The sequence below is a fragment of the Patagioenas fasciata genome, chromosome 20 (genome assembly GCF_037038585.1).
Source record: "Patagioenas fasciata isolate bPatFas1 chromosome 20, bPatFas1.hap1, whole genome shotgun sequence".
Lineage (NCBI taxonomy): Eukaryota > Metazoa > Chordata > Aves > Columbiformes > Columbidae > Patagioenas > Patagioenas fasciata.
The window spans coordinates 7,532,398-7,552,785 of NC_092539.1; the positions used below are offsets into that span (position 1 = coordinate 7,532,398).

At 44.7% G+C, this 20,388-nt stretch overlaps 1 protein-coding gene across 2 annotated transcripts in view; it reads left to right on the forward strand.

The window, feature by feature from the left end:
- The window catches only part of NUP214 (nucleoporin 214), a 39,327-nt gene extending 24,183 nt beyond the window's left edge, over positions 1 to 15,144 (forward strand). The window contains exons 28-36 of one of the 2 annotated variants that reach the window (XM_071817517.1): positions 588 to 661; positions 2,127 to 3,893; positions 5,169 to 5,239; positions 5,750 to 5,906; positions 8,076 to 8,225; positions 10,713 to 10,884; positions 13,267 to 13,409; positions 14,223 to 14,247; positions 14,923 to 15,144. In XM_071817517.1, coding sequence (XP_071673618.1) covers positions 588 to 661; positions 2,127 to 3,893; positions 5,169 to 5,239; positions 5,750 to 5,906; positions 8,076 to 8,225; positions 10,713 to 10,884; positions 13,267 to 13,409; positions 14,223 to 14,247; positions 14,923 to 14,956 — 2,593 coding nt within the window. In that variant the 3' untranslated portion in view covers positions 14,957 to 15,144. The remainder of the gene's footprint in view (positions 1 to 587; positions 662 to 2,126; positions 3,894 to 5,168; positions 5,240 to 5,749; positions 5,907 to 8,075; positions 8,226 to 10,712; positions 10,885 to 13,266; positions 13,410 to 14,222; positions 14,248 to 14,922) is intronic. The other variant, XM_065853863.2, reaches the window with a different exon arrangement.
- Positions 15,145 to 20,388: the final 5,244 nt, after the last annotated feature.

Genomic DNA, 20,388 nt, shown 5'->3' on the forward strand with positions numbered 1-20,388 from the left:
TGCAAATGGTAGTTTGCGGGCAGGGGTTGCACCAGAGTTCTTGGGAGACATTTGTGTTTGTGGAAACCTACCTGAATGGGGTCTGAAGATCTGTGAGAATTTGACACGGTATCATGTTGCTTTGAGATTTTTCGGTTTGTAACTAACCAAGAAAATCAAGAGTAACTTCTGTCTTGCTATGAGCAATCTCCTTGTTTTGATGGGTGGTAGTATCCAGTTTTTCTGCTTTGTACATGCACTGTCTCTTAGGTTTTAACTCTTCTAATTTTAAACAAACTCAGTCACCACTGTGACTTCTGTTCTTTCATGTCCCAAAAGCTGTCAGGATTTGGTGTGTGGTGTTCAGCTGCCAACTTTGAACTGTCTTTAGCCCTCTAGAAGCCTTATCAGAGGGGGAAAAAATGGAGCCCAGTCTGTGTGCGTGCTTCTCTCTGCCTCTTTAGTTGTTGGAGGAACTGTTCTTGTGCCTGACTTTATGCAAGACTGTACTGGAAATCTGAGTCTCAAAGTTGTGTTAATCATGGGGCTGGAAGTTTCAGCACTTTGAGTGAAGTGCCATTCTTTCCCTTTCTCCTCTTTCCTTGTAGGTCTGGGTTTACTTTTGGCGGTGTCACATCAGCTGCTTCATCACCGACGCTGTCCAGCCTCGCTTCCTCGCAAGGTTAGTTTGGAAGAGGGTGCAAACAACATCACATCCCTGCTGAGAGAACACTTACTCTTCCTAATTTGTGTGGTTCTTGTTTTATGTTGCAGTTCTATTATTAAAATTGCAGTAGCTGCAATAACATTATATCCATATGCTGGATTATGCCCTGTGATGCACAGAAATCTAGGCCACCTGCCTCTCAATTAAAGAGTAAGCAAAATATTTGCTGCCAAGAACATATAGGAGGTACTGGTTTATGAAAACAGTAACATTTATAATCACTTCCTCTGCTGTCTCTAATCTGTAGATTTTAAAGTTGCCGAGGTGGTCAGACACAAAGCTTTATTAAGTGAAATGAGCATTTATTAACAGGAGGGGAATGCTTGGGGTGGCTTGTGTTGCTCCTCAAGTTGAGGTGACAATATATAGGTTGCCTTTGCATTTCATAGGTAGATCATATTTGCCCAGTCTGGAAAAAGGGGACTGATATGTCTACTTTATAATATTCTCAAAGTTTTCTGCCTCTAATTTCAGCCTTGCAAGAGAGACTGTGTGGTCAAAAACTCACTTCTAATGTTATTGGTTCCTCTGATAAAAGATAACACCTCTTCTTACAAATCTTGGCTTCCTTATATCCTTAGACCGTCACAGCCACAGCAATGCTACTAATGCTCTGACCTTAAGCAGAGAGAACTAACTTGACTTAAAACTTGAAGATTCAGTTAATGTCAAAGCTTAGGTTAATAGCACTGATTAAAGGAGGAGTGGGAGGCGCAGGGGACAGAATTGTAAACCACAGCCTTGTGTGAGGGCAGTTACTTCATGCTGCACTGCGGAATGGTAGAAACACCTTTGCCTCTCTTAGCTGGTAATGGAAGAACAGAAGGAATTTCAGTGCCTCAGGAGGAAAGAAATGCTACATTATTCAGTGTCAGTTACTAATATACTTAAACATACTTAACATATTTACAGGATAAAAACCAAGGATAATACCAGCTGTGCTAAGCGGCTTTTGCTTTTTGTCATTTGATCTCCATGCAGATTTCCTGTACCTTGTTCAAACCAACCCATAGTCCAAAGACTAATACACTGTCTTCAAGCCAGGGGTGAAAATGGTTAACAGCAAATGGTCTGTAGTAACCAGGTCTCTTATGGTTTTATCAAACTCTTGAAAAAGAGATGGGAGCCAAAGGCTGAAATTGTCTGTACTCAAATAGAAGGAGAGTTAAATGAAGTGACATGGAAGTAACAGTGTTTGTCACTTCAACCCTGTCCATAAAGGTTTCAGATGTCACTGTTGTCTCCTGAATGCACATGGAAGTGGCAGTTTCCTGATGGTCCAGAGCTTTATAGTTCTGAGGCAAGAGCGCTGTCTCTTGAACACTCTGTGGAGCACTAAAGCATGCTGTTACTGTGAGGATGATAAATGAGCTTTGCTTACCATAACTCAGTTTGTAACGCCTGTCTTTCTCCCTAACAGCCCCTGCTAAAGAATCCGCCCAACCTGATTCATTTCCACTTGCTGGGAGTTCCAAATTTGGAGTAGCTGCTGAGGGCTCCTTTGCTTTTGGGTCCTTCAAGCCAACAAGTGCTCCAGGAGCCTTAGTAGGAAATAGCTCCTCAGCAGATGGCACCCAGTCAAACAAACCTGCTGCAACATCATCTCCTGCTCCCTCCACAGCTTCTGGCAAGTTGGATGTCTCTCTATCTAAACCAGGAGATCAGTTGTTTCAGAGCAATCTAGCTGGTGAAACTCTTGGGAGCTTCTCAGGATTACGTGTTGGTCAAGTAGATGAAAATGCCAAGACCACCACTAAAGCACCATCTACCAGTGTTGCAGGAGCACAGTCAACAAAAGTATCTACAATACCTTCTGGGTTTACTTTTGGTGCTCCCCTGTCATTAGGAAAAGCTGGAGAAGCTGCTTCAACATCAGGCACATCTGCTGGCGCGTCATCCCCGGCCATCAGCACTAGTGCCACGGGCAATCTCTTCGGCAATGTCCAGATAACCAGCACGGGGTCTTCTGGGGTGTTTAATCTTGGAGGCTCTAGTGCTAACAAACCTCCCTTTTCATTCGGTATTCAGCAAGCAAACAGTATGAGCACGTCCACCTCTACCCCTTCTACTCTCTCTACTTCAACATCTCTCTCATTTGGAAGTTTCTTGAGTTCATCACAAACTGCTGTCCCCGCCGCAACTCCTAATAAGGGTGCAGGGGATGCCAAATTACCACCCGTGACAGAAAAGCCATCTGAAAATGAAGCTGCAGCAGCTGGCTCTTCACCTCCAATGCCGCAGTCATCTCAGCCACAGGTACAGCTTTCGGAGCCTGTTAAAGAACCTCTTTTACCCCAGACCACAGCTGGGGATGCCGGCTCTGCGAGCTCTGGCACCACATTGGCAGCACCTCCCTCTGAGGCTGTTGCTGCTCCTGCCTCCACAAGTGATGTGAAGCCACCGGTGCTTCCCACCATCTCTGCATCTGCCCCACCAGATCAGAACATCTCAGCAACAACCTGCACAACAAACATTGCCTCTCCTGCAGAAGCAACAAACGCGTTGGCCGCTACCTCTGACGTTACTACGTGTGTTCAGAGCCCGACTGTCGGTGCCTCTGTGTTTGCCCCCACGTCTGCAGGCTCCTCAGTGTTCTCTCAGCCTCCAAGTTCCAGCTCTTCTGGCTCAGCGTTCAGCCAGCCCGCTGGTGATACAGCTGCCACTCCTGCCACACCACCTGTTTTTGGACAACTCCCAGCAGGTACCACAGCATCCTCTCCATTTGGGCAACTCACCACCAGCACCTTGTCCACTGCCACCGCTACCACACAGGCTGCCAGCTCTGCTTTTGGTACCTCTGCTTTTGGCACCGCCACTACCGGGGGCTTTGGTCAACCAGCGTTTGGACAAGCACCGACCTTTGGGCAACCAGCGAGCAGTTCTTCGAGTGGTTTTACTTTTAGCCAGTCTGGGTTTGGGACAGCGCCAGCTTTTGGCCAGCCAGCGGCTTCCACAGCAGCCTCCAGCAGCGGCACCATTTTTGGAGTGCCGGCTAGCACCAACAGCGCCAGCTCCTTCTCCTTTGGACAGCCGTCTGCCAGCACGGGAGGTGGGTTGTTTGGCCAAAGCAGCCCTCTGGTGTTCGGGCAGAACACCGGATTTGGGCAAGGAGGATCAGTCTTTGGTAGCTCTGCCGCCGTCACTACTACCACATCATCTGCTGGGTTCAGCTTCTGCCAGGCTTCAGGTAAGAACAAACCTCAGGGAGACACAAGACATTTTTTGGTGCTATTTTCTTTCCCCTGTGGCACTTGACAATTTTTGCTTTGCATTTTTTGGTTTTGTTTTGTTGGGGGGTTTTTGTTTGTTTGTTTTCAATCAGTAAGAATAGGAGCTACAGTGTGTGTGAGCGGGAAGCTAATGTTGGAAACCAAAGAAGCTTTTGCTCTGCTTCACTATTCATCAGTAGACCTCTGAATGTCACCTTTTCAATCCACTCTTGCATTCTTTTTATACTTAAAAGCCTACCTTGACTTAATTATGAATTATGTATTCCTGTATCATGATCTGAGGAGGCAAAAACAGTCTGTTAAACCCTCAAAGTGACAGGTTAGCAAGGAACTAATCTGTTAAATCCGGTTTTGCACTTGGAAAGACCTCAAAATTAAATATAACATGACCACCAGCTACCTGTCTACGCATTTAAACGCAACACTTGCACAGACCAAAGCTGTTTTGTCAAGTCTCCTTTTGTTCTCCATGTTGCTATAATATATTGTTGTGTTTTTCTGAAGCTTTGTCTGTACAATCTTCAGAGAGATCTCAGGGATAAGTGAAAAGTACATAGCGATAATAGAGAACATGTATTTCTAAGCAAGAAAAACTAATTGGGTTCATTTAATTAAGTGGTGGCACTGTAGGCAAACCGCTTGCTGATTTTTAACTACAGTACCAGAGAATAGTTAAATTGGGGGAAGTGAACTCTGCTTGAGAAAGGTGTTCCTAATTATAGAAATGCAAGTTGAATTACAAAATGCACATTTAAATGAACTGGGAAATGGAATGAGGAGTTCTTTTTTTAATCAAAACGTTTCACTATCTATAACGGGAATCTTTAGGAAATAAAGCTGAGCCTCTCCCTACAGAAGGGAAATCAGGATGCTACAGCGCTTGTTCAAGACCTGCAGCACCCTTATAGCAATGTTAACAGAAATCCAGTTCTCTTATATTGTTAGCAACGATCCCACAAGTAAAAAAACCCTCTATTTTCTGTTTGTTTTCATGTTGGCCAAAGAGAAAAGGAGAATGACTTTCAAATAAACTTACAGTGGAATTTATTATTTGTGTGCTAGCACATACTTTAAATTTGTCCAGCCTACATACATTGGGTAACATCATTTGTATCTCTGTTTTGGCATGGGAGACCTGTCCTTTCCCTGTTCTGAACTAGTGTCACCTCCCTGAATTGTCTTTCACCCTGGTAATAGTTCTGGTGGTTTATTTTCCTTTCTTTTCTTGGCAGGTTTTGGTTCTAGTAACACAGGTTCTGTGTTTGGGCAGGCAGCTAACACTGGAGGCACTGTCTTCGGCCAGGCAAGTATTTACTGGTTTTGCAGAAACATGGGGCTGTTACGTATTGTGGACTTGTTCAGGGTTCCCTACCTATTTCTGATATATTAAAAAAGAAATAAAAATACAGTTTGACATGCTTAATACAAGGTGTCGCAACCTGTACCAAAGATATTTGCTATTGTAGGGAACACTAAAGCAGCATCTGTATTGTCTTCCAGGGGGTATGGAGAGACAAATGTTTTACCACATGCCAGATAAGATAGAGATGTTGTAAGTCACCTGCCTTCGTTCATGCTAAGGGGCACGTGGACAGCGTAGGCAAGTTTCAAAAGCTTTATTCTGTATCGTAGATAAGGTTTAAGGGAGATTTAGATAAGATTTCATGGCATTTGGAGTTGGAAGGTAATTGCTTCCTGGTTCATCAAGCCCTTCATGCATTCAACAGAATAGGCCAGACAGAAGAATCAGCCCTGGGGGAATGTGCAGCTTTGATTTCTCTTGAATCACCTTTTTGTCCTTTTTCTGTCCTAGCAGCCGTCTTCTTCCAGCGGAGGCTTGTTTGGAGCTGGAAGTGGTGGGAGAGGTGGAGGTTTCTTCAGTGGTTTGGGAGGAAAACCAAGCCAGGATGCAGCCAGTAAGAATCCTTTTGGTTCCTCCAGTGGAGGATTTGGATCTGCAGCTTCCCAGAGTAAGTGAACAAAACAAGAATACGAAACATGCTGTGATTTCCCTCTGCTTTTGCGATCCCATCTGCTTTGCTGCCGTTAGTCATCTTTGAGTAAATTCTGTGTTGACACGAAAGGCTTCAGTAACACAGTAACAGACAGTGTGCATGGTGTGTAATCCAGAATTTTTCCTTTTAGGTTTATAGAAGGTAAGTAGGGAAGCCATTGAAACAAACGTGCAAGAAGTGTGAAGAATATCTATGTTCTGTAGGGAATTCGTGGCCAAATTCTTTAAAATTGAATACTCTAACTTCTTGTCACTCTATTTCTGCTTCCAACTTGGTTGAAAGTTAGAAAGCTCTAATTATTTCTCATCTGCCCTGTTAAAATTGTTAAGAATCTTATTCTCAGGCAAACCCCAGTTAAACAAGTGCATGATGGATAGCAGTTTCTTCAGCCTTGTCCTGAAACTGTCTTTATGCAGCACATGCAAGGTGTTTTATCAAAATCTGCTGTAATATATGGATAAGCTCTCAGTCATTTTTCATGTCAAGGAGATGTGAATTTTTTAGTCACATGGATGTAGTGAAGAACAACAAATATTGTCAGCCGTTGAATTGGGGATGTAGTCTGTTTTGGTAAGGAAGCAGAGTTGCAGAGTTCCTTTTGTCAGTTTTTATCCAGATTTGATAGACAGGGTGAGTGTCTCCAGATAAACTCTTACAAGCATCGTGAAAGCTGGGTACATGGGAGAAATTCTACTAAAACCCTCTTTTGGAGGAGGGACTTGGCGCTTGTCCTCTTTATGCTCCAACTGTCAGCTAAAAGGCCTCAGTCCACGTGTGTTTTGGCTAAATCAACCTGCATGTGAGGTGCTCCCACGTGTTGCTTCTTGCCCAGCCGACCAACCTAACAAAAGGAGGCATGAAAAGTAGTTAAGACTACGTTAAAGCCACACTCGGGTTCCTTTGCACCAGGGACTTTAAGGGACTATTAGATTTTTTTTTTTAGAAGCTATAAAGGATTAAGTGTAACTGCAAGAATCAATCACTGTCTATTAGTGTAAAGATTTAATTTTTTTTTATTGCCAGAATTGAGTTAAAAACACATTAGTCTTGAGTTTTCTGGGCTAACAGGTAATATTGTAGAATTTGAGCTGAGATGCATGGATGCTGTTGTCTGCTGTAGGCATTAGTTTGAAATACTAGCAGGCTCTCTTGTGCCTTTCCTGTGCAAGTATTGCAGAGCTGCGCATGTTACATACATTTGTATGTCACAAAAGCTATTCAGGATGATTTCTTAACTGTGGCTTTTATTTAATGACTGCCCTGCTTCGTTATTTCATCACTTTTGGTTTGGGTTTGGCAGAAAGGGCAAGCAGAAGAGGTGGAGTCCAGCAGGCAAAAAGCAGCAAGACAGGGAAACATTGGCTAAGATGTAAAAGCAGGGGAGCAAAGGAAGACTGTGGAGTTAGAAGTAACGCTTCAAGTCTTGGGAGACCAAATCCATTTCTTTTATTACACCTCTAATGATCCATTGGGATGAATGGTTGAGGTCGGTTCTCCTTGCTAATTTAGTCCTCCTTGATTGCAGCGCTGGGTTTTGTGATGAGATAAATCAGATGGTTCACCAGAGAGCAGCTTTGATTACTCAGTGTCTTGCCACTAGGTGCTAAAAATTTGTGTAGCCTTGTGAAAGATGAAAATTTGTGTCATTTTTCTGTAAGGCTGGAAAAGTTTGGCACCTGCTTTAAGGTTCTGACAGATAGTCATGCTAAGAAATACAGGCCATTGCCAGAATAGTTGAGAATCTTTAATTTCTAGTGGACTGATACTTGTGTTGTCAAGAGAGGCTGATTCTAGCTGCTGTGATTTCTCACTTGAGGGATTGTCTGTTAGTGACTGTGGTGCAGGATGTAGCTAAACAAATCATCCATCCTGTGATTTGCTAAATTACAGCAATAAAGGGCTGTTAATGGTCCATCTGATCCAGAATGGCTGGGTGGAACTACAAAACCGTGTAGGAAAAGGTGAAAACTCAGTTTCTCTGCAGAGTGCTGTTCTCAACGCATTCGTTTTGTGTTTGGGGCTTGGGGAAGTAAAAGTGGTTTCGGTTTCTCTTGGTCCAGTTAATGAAGTGTAACATGGAATATTGTCTGTTATGAGCTTCATGAGTGTTTTTCTTCTCCCCAGATTCTTCCAACTTATTTGGAAACAGTGGAGCAAAGACCTTTGGATTTGGGAGCTCGTCTTTTGGAGAGCAGAAGCCTACAGGCACTTTCAGCTCTGGTGGGGGAAGCGTGGCCTCGCAGGGCTTTGGGTTCTCCAGTCCAACCAAAGCAGGTACGTTGTTAACCCCCCCCCACTTACCTGTGTGCTATTTAGTAGAGTATTCTACCATTTAGACATCTGCAGCCTGGACTCAATATTATGTACAGGAATTGTCTTTGAGCAATAAATAAAAAATATGTAATGACTTAGCTGGTGGATTCAAGGTAGAGATTTACAATCTCTTGTGCAGAAAAGCACCTGGTAAATTACATTTTCAGGTGTTCATTCCAGAAATTCCCATTGCAGTTTAAGAGCACAGCACTGTGTGAGTTATTTCTGGTCCTATGTACTGTACAATGAAGGGTACAGAATAGGAAACTGAGTAAGTTTTTCCTATTTTAAATATTCCTTGGAATATTATCTTCCAAACTTCACTCTGGGTTTTGTCACTATTTCTTCATGTGCGTGAATGCACAGGTGTCTGCAATGGGAAAGCTTCTTCATAAAATGTGTATCAGATGCGTTTCAAGTCCTTTTCTTTTGAAACCAGCCTGGCCTGTCATCATCACTTTCTTCTGTGGTTGAGATGTTCTCTCTGTCGATGGAGTTAATCGAATCAAATATTGGAAATTTCACAAAACCTCTTTTCTTTTTACTGTCATCTGCCCAAAGAAAGAGCCACAAAAGCAGTGGTGACTGTAATATGTTTATTAAAACTGAATGGCAGAATGTTAATTTTGTTAATTACTAGGCCAAATGGAGGCCCAAGGGGTCAGGCAGAGCAAAGCTTTTCTCTAAGCTCAGACTGTTCCTGCAGTGAACACTGCAGTTGGGTGTCTGCTCCACGTGTGGGTGTTGCTTTCTGCTCGATAGTGGACTGAGTTTCTTATCTGTTATATTTTGCTAGAGGAGGAGAAGGACATTGCTGAAGGAAGTTCTTTCATTCACCCAGTGACTCTTCCCTTGCTTTTGATTATTTTGGTTTCAAAATTCTTCTAGAGATAGGATTTTCAAGAGGTTTCTGCAGAAGGCACATCCACTCACACAGAGCCCCTCAGATCCTCCCTCCTCTGGTTGTATTTGCTAAGTATTGAAATGATTGATGCCTCTTCCTCTCCCAGCTGCAGTGGAGGGGTTTACTTTATTTGAATCCCCCTTTGTCCTGGTTTCACTACTTGCGTGTTTCATTTTCCTTTCTCCAGTATTTGCTAATATCCATTGCAGATGAGCCTATGCTGAGCAAAGCTTCAGCCCCTGTGATAAATACTCTAGCTTCCTAGAGACAGAGATCACAAGATACCTGATCTGCATTTAAATAATTCAAGCCTAGCATTTATTTTTTCCAGACCTTTTGTGTTTACAGCCAAACAGTATCCATTACCTTGGCACGGACTGGAATTTCACCCCGGGTATTGAAATGCGTGGTGGTATCCCAGTCCCCAGCACTAGTCAAACAAAAGAGCAGGTGTCCTTCACGTTCCACGGTGTCAGTTAGAAACAGGCCAGCAATATCAACGGATGAACACAGTAAAATAGTCTTGGTACAAGTCTATACCAAGTTGCAGAAGGCAGCTAAACCCCAAACAGAAATTGCCAAGAGCAGAGTTCAGTTCTCGGTTCCCCACAGGAATCATTTCCACCACTTAAACCAGAATTAAATAAACCTCTACCTCCTGAATCTTCTTCCATCACTGGAGCACCTCAAAAACAAGCTTGCTGTCTACTCTCTGATCTTAAGAATTGGGGAGACTTACCCATTGCATTGGGGAGTTCTTGCAGTTCCAGCATTTGCATGGATCAAGTGCTGTGCGCAGGACGGAACATTTGTCTGGAGTTCTAGGTGTGGAGCCAGGGTAAAACGCTGCAACCAAACCACAGCAGCAAACGTTCATGAAGTTGACATTTACAGGAGACTTTTCATTCTGCATTGTTATATTCAGTTCATTTGGAGAGTAACTTGTTTAAATGCTGATGAGCAGAGCTTTACTTTAAAATTACTACATAAGCTAAGTTTTATTTCTGATAATAAGTGATAGTTTTATGATGAAGGATGGATTTGTCTTTTTTATAATAGTAGAAGCATCAGTCTATCGCCTGTTGTATCTACTCCTACTATAACTTGGTTATTGTGCGTGCTCTCTGTCTCACAATTAAGATATTGGTCCTTTTCATATAAAGCAAATAGAAATTCCTTCACAGTGTGCAAGCATGTGTGATCTATCACCACTTTTTAGTACAGCTCCGGGACTTGAGTTGATTTTGTCCTCAAATGTTCAAGCGACCCAGAATGTGGTTTTCTTCACAATATTCTCTTAATTCAGTTGCAGTTTTTTGCATGCATTCGGGCACTTTTCTCATCCATGTCTTTTGTCATGAAATACCCCGCAGTTGGGAGCTTTGTGACAGTTACTCTTGTAAATAATGCTGTGTCCATATGATAAGATGAATGGAGATTGTCTGCTTTGAAATCTAGTTTTTGCTTTTCTGCATTATTTTTTACGTGATGTTCTCGTCCCCTTTTTTTTTTTGTTTGTTTGTTTTTGCCTCTGTTTTGCTCAGGTGGCTTCGGTGCTGCTCCAGTGTTTGGCAGCCCTCCCACTTTCGGGGGATCCCCTGGGTTCGGAGGGGTGCCAGCATTCGGTTCAGCCCCAACCTTTTCAAGCCCTCTGGGCTCAACGGGAGGCAAAGTGTTCGGCGAGGGTACAGCAGCCGCCAGCGCTGGAGGATTCGGGTAAGCAACAGGGGCTGGGGAAGCGATATTGCGTGACAAAATCTATTGTGCTTTGTTACCTCTACGTTAACATAAAAATGTATTCTGTGATTGATTGCTAAGCTCCAAGTGTCCTTGGCTTGGTTTTTTTTTTGTTGTTTGGTTGGTTCTTAAGGCATAAAACAAAGACATGAACCCCCAAGGAAATGATGTGTGTGTTGTTTTCATGCTGAAACTACCACGTTGAATCTTCAGCTTTAGGAACCGGGGGAGAAATGTGAATCATCTCGCAAGTGTCTAAGGGAATGCAGGAGTGTTTTCTGTGTGCGCACTTACTGAGTTCAGATCTAGGCTTACAAACTGTCTAGCACAGAGAAATAATAAATATCATTATCCGTGACTGTCTAGCCACCTTATCCATTGTGAGCTTTGGGCTGGAGATCCTGATGAGAATTCAGTCTGTTCTCTCACCTTTGAGGGGTGGGAGGAAGCGTTTGTAACAGTCTGTGCTCCCAGAGCAATTTATGTTTATCCCACACTGATTGTTTTTACCTGTTTCTTTATGCCTTAAGCCTCTGCTTGGCACCAGAGCAGACAGCACTTTACTCCTTGTTTTGTTCAGCAAATACAGAATTTCAAACCTTGAAAAGCAGCTTCTGTAAGAGGCAGCGAACGCACTTCTTCAACACCACACTACCAGCCAGCAGCTCTGCGGTGCCCTACAATTGCATTCAGACCAAATAGACCCAATTAAAAAAAAACACAAATAAAAACCTTCCAGTGAAAAGAGGAAACTGGATGTCTTCCCAGTCTAAGTGTTTACATATTTCACAAGTGTTTGTCTTTGGTTTCAGGAGGAACTGCCTTTACGTAAGGCACATTAGACCATCCAGAAGTGTAAGTTGTTAATTCCCCGTGAGGTTGGGCAGGAACCCATCAGCCAGGACACCCCTGCACTGCAGGAGCTTCACCTGGGTTCTTCTGCAGCTTTAGAAAGCTCCAAATCTCACCACAAAATTGTGAAGAATAGTTGAATTCTGCAGTGTCTCGTAGCACATGTACAGGACTTCCTTTCTGCCTTTCTCTTGAAGTACAATTTTAAAAATGCCAGATCCAGAAAAGTTACTTGCCAGTACATGATGCAGTATTAGTTCCCGAGATCACCCTGCTAACGTGGGATTCATTGCTGCTTCAATTCTGAAAAATCTGCATCACTTGATAAATGACTTCAGCATCAAAAATAGAAACCACACTTCTTCAAAGTCTGCAGTTCAGACTGTTCGTGAGCAAATAATGTTTTGCTTTCATCAGGTAACCTCAAGTGCCTCTCAATTCTCTTTTGTATAGGAGCTTTGCAAAAGCCCTAAAAATCTGGGCAAGATAGGTTTGACTTGCTTGTTACCAGGCAATGACTATATCTCATGCCTTTTATATGTTTAAAAAAGTCATCTGTTCATAGCTTAAGCTGTTTGTGTGCTCCAAGTGTGCTTAGCATTTTTCAGCAGGCATGTTCTTCCAGTTGCAACTGCAAGGAGCGGTTTGAACCACGAGTTTACTTGTCACTGTTTCACCGGGTAGACATGATTTGTGTGTTTAGTGGCACAGCCCTGATGAGAAGGAGCACTGTAGAAACCTCTCCTTCTCAAATGCATCACCCCATCTTGCTTCTTTTAAAAAAGACCTGCAAAACATGTTCTACCCTTGCTGGGAAAACCACATTTGCGGTTCTGAGCTGAAGTTTTCTGCAAGGTACATGGGTCAAGAGCCAAAGCAGGGGTTAGTGGGACCAGAGACACAAAGTCACTGAACTGCCCGTTGTATCTCGTGCTGTGTGTGGCAGTAGCGTGTGTACGGTTGACGGTGTCTGAGATAGGAGAGGTGACTTCCTTTACCAGGTGAGTTGTTTGTCACATTGCTACAAGGGCTGTCTTTTATCTGGAGAGATGTGTTTTGATGTGGGTTTTGTTTATTTTTTTAAAGTCATCTAGATGTGGATGGATGGATGGAGAGGTGGGTTAACATGCTGTCAGCTCATGTTGTAAGTCAGAGCTTAAAGCGTGAAAACTACACACAGCATGAATTAATACATTCTATTTGATGGCTGAAGTTGGTATTTCTAAGCACTTGAAAATGTACCCTGTGTAAGCATGAACATATTTGCCCTCATGCCTGATGTACGTTAAGAATGTAGGCTGAACAGACACTTGTATTTACAATATTATTTCCCAAACCAGGCAGTCTGTTTCCAGAATGAACAATTATTAAGTATTCGTATTGGGTGGTCTCGCTCTTCTGATGTATCCTTGCTTCAGGATTGCATGGTTCTCATTGCAGGTATGAGAACAGACTTCCAGGGTAAGTGAGAAGATGCTTGCAAACACAATTTTTGTCTTTAAATTGCAGGTTTGGCGGTACCAGTAACAATACGGCATCATTCGGCACACTAGCAAATCAAAATACCCCGACGTTTGGCTCACTGTCACAACAGGGCACTGGTTTTGGCACACAAAGCAGTGGATTTTCAGCTTTTGGGACCAGTGGAGGAGGTAGGAGAAGCTAAAATATAACGAACCTAACAGGCCCCATGTCCTCATTTTTTCCTGGAACTGAGGTGTGACTCCTTGGCTCCCCATCAAAAATCTCCCTGGTTCTGGTCCTGCTATAGGGAAAGCACCACAATCTTGAGAACTGAGCTGCAGGGTGGGGTGTAGCACCTTCTCAGACTTTATCTCCTAATTCCATCACTGATATGCTGTGGCGTGTCAATAAATCACTCTTCTTCTGCACGCCTCATCAGATTATTGCTTTTTGCTCCTTTTTGTGGAGTTGTTCTTTCTTCTCAAAGGAAAATATTGAGAAATAACGAATATCTCTTCAGTACCGTGGGCATAGGTATCTGTGTGTAAGTACTTACTGTCAAAAGAATATACGCTGCAAAATTGAGCTAGAACACCAATAGCCAATCCTTTATCTGCTGTAATTCAGTGAGGGTGCAGTGAGAGGTGCCACGTTCGTGGGTCAGCCTGTCACCGCTGCCTTGTGTTTAAGCACAAACTCCATCTTCAAAACGCAGCCCTCTGTTTTCGTGGAGAGGTGAATAAACCAGGCACATTTAATGTGTTTGCTACTAATTAATGGCCGTAGCGGATGAGCAGTGAAAGCAAAGCCCTCTCAGGAACTAAGTCACTTTTCTTCTAGATGGAGATTTGACTTTATTGTTTGCCCATCACTCCTTGCCTGGCCTAAGGCAGGAAAGAAGTGGTTTTCAATCTGTGTGTGGGAGGGGACGTTTACTACAAATCTTATGCATTCATGTTACCTTTTAACAATTATTTTTCCAATCTTGCATTTCTTTTTAGGGTTTGGTTTCGGCTCGTCTAACACGTAAGTACCGTTTTATGTCTAAATCTTCATTAAAAATACAAATAGAACCAGAATAGAAGAGCCAAATGGTTTACAAGAGCAAGCTTTGAAAGTAGTAGTAACATACTAGTTCTGATTTCCTTTCTAGAGGCACTGCATAGAGCTCAAAGCATAAGCTCTGAACACGTGCATTCCAAGGAGGTTCATCTTTCATATAAGAGAATTTTCAGTTAGATCATGCTCTTTCTCCACTTCTTGAGCACATGATGTGTGTGCACAAGCTGTGTGTGCGAATCTAGTATCTGCTCCATTTGAAACAAGGAATGAAGTAAACCGGTACCCTTCTGGCTGATCTGAGATCCTGATTTACAGTTAAAGAACGGGACTAAGATCTGAGGTTAACTCTGCCATCCCCTCTGCCACTGACTGCAGGGTTCCTTGAGCAAGTTTCTTTTACTTTGTTTCCCTGTCACGCAGAAGAAAGCAGGTGTGTCTCCAGATGGTAGGCTCTAGAATAAGCATAATTACATCTAGTTAGTGTGTGTTGATGCAGTATCGGTGAAAGGTGCTGAAAATACTGATGAATTCTCATAATAAGCTTCTGATACTAAGGAGACTGAAGTTTGAGAGATCTGCTGAATTAATACTGCGTGAGATTAGCACTCATTGCTGTGCTGGTTTTTTCTTGCTCCACAGATCTTCCTCTGGATTTAGCGGATGGAGAAGCTAAGAGCATCCTGAACTCCCCTGTAGAAGTGCTGTAGCTCCTGCCTTCATGAGTCACCTGCACGATCAATATCCAAACAGCTTTTCTTTCAAATACAAGTTCTTGGACTTTTTTTTTCTAAGAAAAAGATTTTGCTTATTTTTATGCAACACTTGTTCTTGCTCTATATTAAACTATTTTATCCGTCTCAATGTTATTTGTGTTGGAAGGGTTTATCTCGCTGGATCACAGAATCCCAGAATGTCAGGGGTCAGAAGGGACCTGGAAAGCTCATCCAGTGCAATCCCCCCATGGAGCAGGAACACCCAGCTGAGGTTCCACAGGAAGGTGTCCAGGCGGGTTTGAATGTCTGCAGAGAAGGAGACTCCACAACCTCCCTGGGCAGCCTGGGCCAGGCTCTGCCACCCTCACTGAGAAGAAGTTTCTTCTCAAATTTAAGTGGAACCTCCTGTGTTCCAGTTTGAACCCATTACCCCTTGTCCTATCATTGGTTGTCACCGAGAAGAGCCTGGCTCCATCCTCCTGACACTCACCCTTTAGATATCTGTAAACATTAATGAGGTCAGCCCTCAGTCTCCTCCAGCTCCAGAGCCCCAGCTCCCTCAGCCTTTCCTCACATGGGAGATGCTCCACTCCCTTCAGCATCTTGGTGGCTGTGCTGGACTCTCTCCAGCAGTTCCCTGTCCTTCTGGAACTGAGGGGCCACAACTGGACACAAGATTCCAGGTGTGGTCTCCCCAGGGCAGAGCAGAGGGGCAGGAGAACCTCTCTGACCTACTGACCACCCCCTTCTAACCCACCCCAGGTACCATTGGCCTTCCTGGCCACAAGAGCACAGCGCTGGCTCATGGTCATCCTGCTGTCCCCAGGTTCCTTTCCCCTATGCTGCTCTCTAATAGATCATTCCTCAACTTCTACTGGAACCTCTGGTGTTAGTTTTATCTGCCATGTATTTGAAAAAGCTCTTTCTGTTCTTGACCCCTCTTACCAGGTTTGATTCTAAGGAGGCCTTGGCTTTCCTAGTTGCCTCCCTACATTCTCCGACAACTAGAACTAGCTGTGTGCTGTGGTTACCAGCCCCCTACTGGACTTGGCTTTCTGCTGTTTGTCCCTTGCCTAGACAAGGGAGTACCTTGAGTTGGTTCCTGATGTAAACCAGTGTGTTTTTCATTGAAGAGAGTGACTGTTTACCCTGGGCTCTTAAGAAGGGGCTGAAGTTTGCCCTGCTAATTTTAACTATGGGGGGGGCACATACTTATCTCACTGAAGTGCTAAAACTGAGTCATGTGTGAGCCAGAGGCTCAGTGGAGAAATAGGAAATGATCCGAGGAGAAACTGGCAGCGTGCAGAACACGTTCCCTTGGCAGTAACATTCAGCAGGGAGGTGGGAAGTAAAAGCTCTCCTATTTTTACCTTCCTGTGCATTTTACAGAACTCAGAAAGTGGAACTCAGGTTACAGGGAGAACTTCTGGCCCTGGAATTAGAAGTGTGACCTCCATCCAGAGGCATTAGTGATTTTGCAGCTTATGGCTTTGGCTGTTGGATTCTACTGTCAGCTACATTTGCTTCTAACATGTCTGAGATTGTACCTTTTCCCTGTAGCTTTTGGCGTTAGTCAATAGCATTTGTGAAATTCTCCTCTGTTTATACTTGAACATACTGAGCAAATGTTTTCAAGAATGCCCTGAAGGCATTCTGGACAAACACTTTCTATTTGATGCATCTGACCTCCATAAAACCTCTAAATGATGTAACAGGGTTTTGTTGCTTTGTGAAAAATGCTTTTGAATTACCAGCTTATCTATTAGTTGAATACATGCAGATTGGATGGGTTTATTTCGGTGGTCTTATCAGAACATTTTGGGGTACTTCTGCTTTTTCTATTTTCAGCAGAAACATGATTTCTTTTTCCAGTACCACACAATATGATGCCAAGCGTCATTTTTCTGGTTTGGTGGGCATGTGGTTGCTTTTTGGAACTGGAAATAGTTGATAACTGCTTGTTTTCATGCCCAGTGTCATAAACTTAATACTTATATCTATCAACAGCTCCTGAAGAAATTGCTTTTTCCAAGTCAACGTAAAACGTTGGCGTTTGACCCAACTCCTGTCCTAGTTGTGCAGTGTCCTTCCTGTCTCTGGGAATGACGTTGGGTAGGTCCCCTTTGGAAAGGAAAGCGCTGAAATACGGGGAATATAGAGTACAAGGAGGGCTTATTGTTATACATGGAGAGGCTTTACAAAGCCATGGGCTGTGCAGGTTTTCCAGATGCCCTGGATTTCACGCGCTGTTATTGGGGTTTTATTATAACCTCCCTTCCCCTCATGGAACAGAACGGGTGCCAGGGACCTCAGACCTGGAACTGAGGAGAAAACTGTCCGGAATTTGCTGTTTTGGAGATGGAAGAAGCAGCCAAAGGTCGGTCACCGTGTGCCCTCCTGGACTATACAACATCTCCTAAGGCCTAGAAGCGATACTGCTGTTCTGCTTTCCTTCCTCTTTATAAATAGCAGCCGGCCCAAACCATTGACCTTAAATTCTTCGCATTAATCTCCCCTCGCTGCGGCATGCGACACCTCCCAGCAAGGCCATATCAGCTGCGCTCCCCCGATAGTGAATAAACCTCTTGCTATGGAGAAGATTGGCTTGGTAAGAATGCGACGTAGGCATGCGGAGCCATTTAAAGGTTCTTCTTTGGAATGATGGGAGCAGTTGGGGGTCATCCCTGCTGTGCTACCTGTTTAACTCCTTTACGCTCTGCAAGTGAAGGGCTGTAGGAGTGACTGCAGATCCTGACCGAATGCGCATTATTCTGGAAATGCTTCCAGAATCGTGGCTGGAAATCCAACCCCCTGAACTATCTGCCCTTGAGAAGCGGGTGCTGCTCCTCGTTTCCATAGCAGCTGCTGGAGGAGCCGAGCAGTGCGGAGACGCTGATCGTGACCACAAACCTACAGGAATACGCACAAAACGTAGCAAAGTCGGCTTTGAAAAAAATCTGCATGTTTATCAGATGACTGGAGGACTTGGCAAGTGCCTGTTGGTGGTTGCCAGAAGCTGTTCTGGCCTCTCTGGGTTAGTGGCCTGTGATCTTGTGGCCCCCGTCCAAGTTGTTGTGGACAGATGTTCACCAAAGAATAAAGCTGCTAACACGGAAAGCCGCTGTCTTGGCAGACCTGGTAAAGAAGCCAAGGACGAGCTGGGCTTGGAGCCCTCGTTTCATTAGTTGTGTTGTTAATCCCCAACTAACTAACAGCGACTGTTCCACAGCTACTCCTCAGGAGCTTATAATTTTATCTGTGCTAATGTGGTTGTGCCTTATTTTCCCTGCCATTTCAGTATAAGAAATCTTATAAGGCTTTTACCTAATTATTCCTAATGAAAGAACGCATTTAATTTTTCCTCTCCCGAGACGAGGCTGTGGGCTCGGTGCGGTGGGAGGGCGAGCGCTGGGGATGCTGCGCTGTGGCAGAGCACTGGTGGTGGTACAGACTCGGGGGGCATATGGGGGGGCCTCCCCAAACCCATGGAGAAACCAGGCCAGGGACTTCTGCTCCCTTGAAGGCTAAAGAGCAATAATGAAATGTGCCTTTTTCTGGAAAAAAACGGGGCAAAATGTCGTTTTGTCCCCAAGAGGCACAGAAAGAAAGAAGAGTTATTTTATGTCCTGTTTTGAAGGTTTTTACTGAGTGATGGTTGGTATTCCAGAACACGGGTGTCCCGCAGAGCACCAGTGCTCTTGGCTGCGCTGGTTCTGTCTCGGCTGCCCGAGGGCCCCGTGGTGACACCGTCTTGCTCCGTCCCCACCTCCATTTTCTGCACCTCCCAGTAGGTCACGAAGCTCCTTCTCTGCAAACAAGTCCCTGACCCCTGCTGCGGAGCCGGGAATTCTCCGTACATGCCTTTATCACACACGGGCACGCTTTGTGCCGCCAGTGTCGGTATCTGAGCTCATTCCCTGAACTAGAGATAATTAAGTTGTGTGTTGCCAGAAAACTCGAATGCTATGGCGGGGGTGTTGCTGGGACACTGTTCCTGCACCCTTGTGGGGACCCACAAAAAATCCGCCTTGTTTGCGGGGCTCTGTTGTAACTACATGCGTGCAACGCAACGTGGTATTTTATTCTTTGTTTTAATTGATGTTTCAAGGCTCTTCAGTGCACTGCTAAAAATATTTTGCTTTGAAACTTGAAAACATGAAGCAATACAAAGAGTGTTTGCAGCTGCAGCACATGAACAGCTCACCGAGATGTGAGAGAGAAGAAATAGGAAACAAAACTTGATTTGCATCAGCAGAGGGAAGTCCCTGCAAAAGGTTTTGAGCGGGGACCATGGAGACCAGAGGGTATTTCTTCAAAGGAAGGAACTTGCCTCAGTCTGCTTAAAACTGAGGTTGGAAAATCACGAAGCCAGTGACAAAACCTTTGGAAAGGTGAAGTTTGGTTTGCGGCCTCAGCGCTGCCCGAGGATGGAGGTTGGTGTTACCTGAAGCACCAGAACTGGGCTCTATTGGGTTCAGCAGCCCATGTCCTTCTCACCGTCCTCCTGATCCTTCTCCGGGGGCTTTTGAAGGTCTCTGTGCAGACAATAAGTGACCAGGCACTTTTGGCTCTTTCAGGGTGTTGCCCAAAACAGCTGTGAGTTGGCTGGTGTCCCCTCCCCACCCTGCCCTCCCTCCCAAACTAGGACATCTAAATTTAACCTGCTACCAACAGATGAGGCCGGAGAGTTTCCACCATGGAAAGGAGTCCCACCCAGAACCCGTCGTCTGCTCAGGCTCCATCCGTGCACATTCCTCAAGCCGTGACCTCCCGTACGATTCATTCCTCCCCTTCCCCTGCAGCGTTTGGGTTTGTGTCACTGCAATGTGCTGCTGGAGCTTCCCAAACCGTGTGGTTGTTGATGTGGTCACGCACCTCTGTGCTTTGTGGATGATGGTACCAGGTCTTCCCATTGCCCGGCAGCACTGTGCAAAAGGCTCTGGAGCTGCAAAGGTTGGCTACAACCTTCGAGGGGCACAACAGACTAATAATGGGCTCTTGTTTGCTCCAGGGAGATGCAGCGAAGGGGGGACACCGGCGTGAGGTGCATCTTGTCAGTGGGTGCCCCACAGGTAGGGGTCCAGCCCTGTGTTCAGGGCACACACCAGGAAAGCCCCAGCTGGGCAGAGGGTCCCAGGGTGGTGGGTGGGAGCTGGTGGATGCAGCAGCATCGTCTTGCAGCAGAACAAATCTTTGTTCTGCTGCTTTTTGGAGAAGCCTTGATGCTTTTTCACAGGTTGGATCAGAGTAGGAAAACTATTGACGGAACAAAACAAAAGAGCAATGTGTGTCTGCCCTGGGGCACAGCAGGTGGGAAGGGAGCTGGTGGTGGGACCGGCCCGTGGCAGGAGGAGCTGGAGAACAGATCTGGATGGTGTCAGGGTTGGGACCC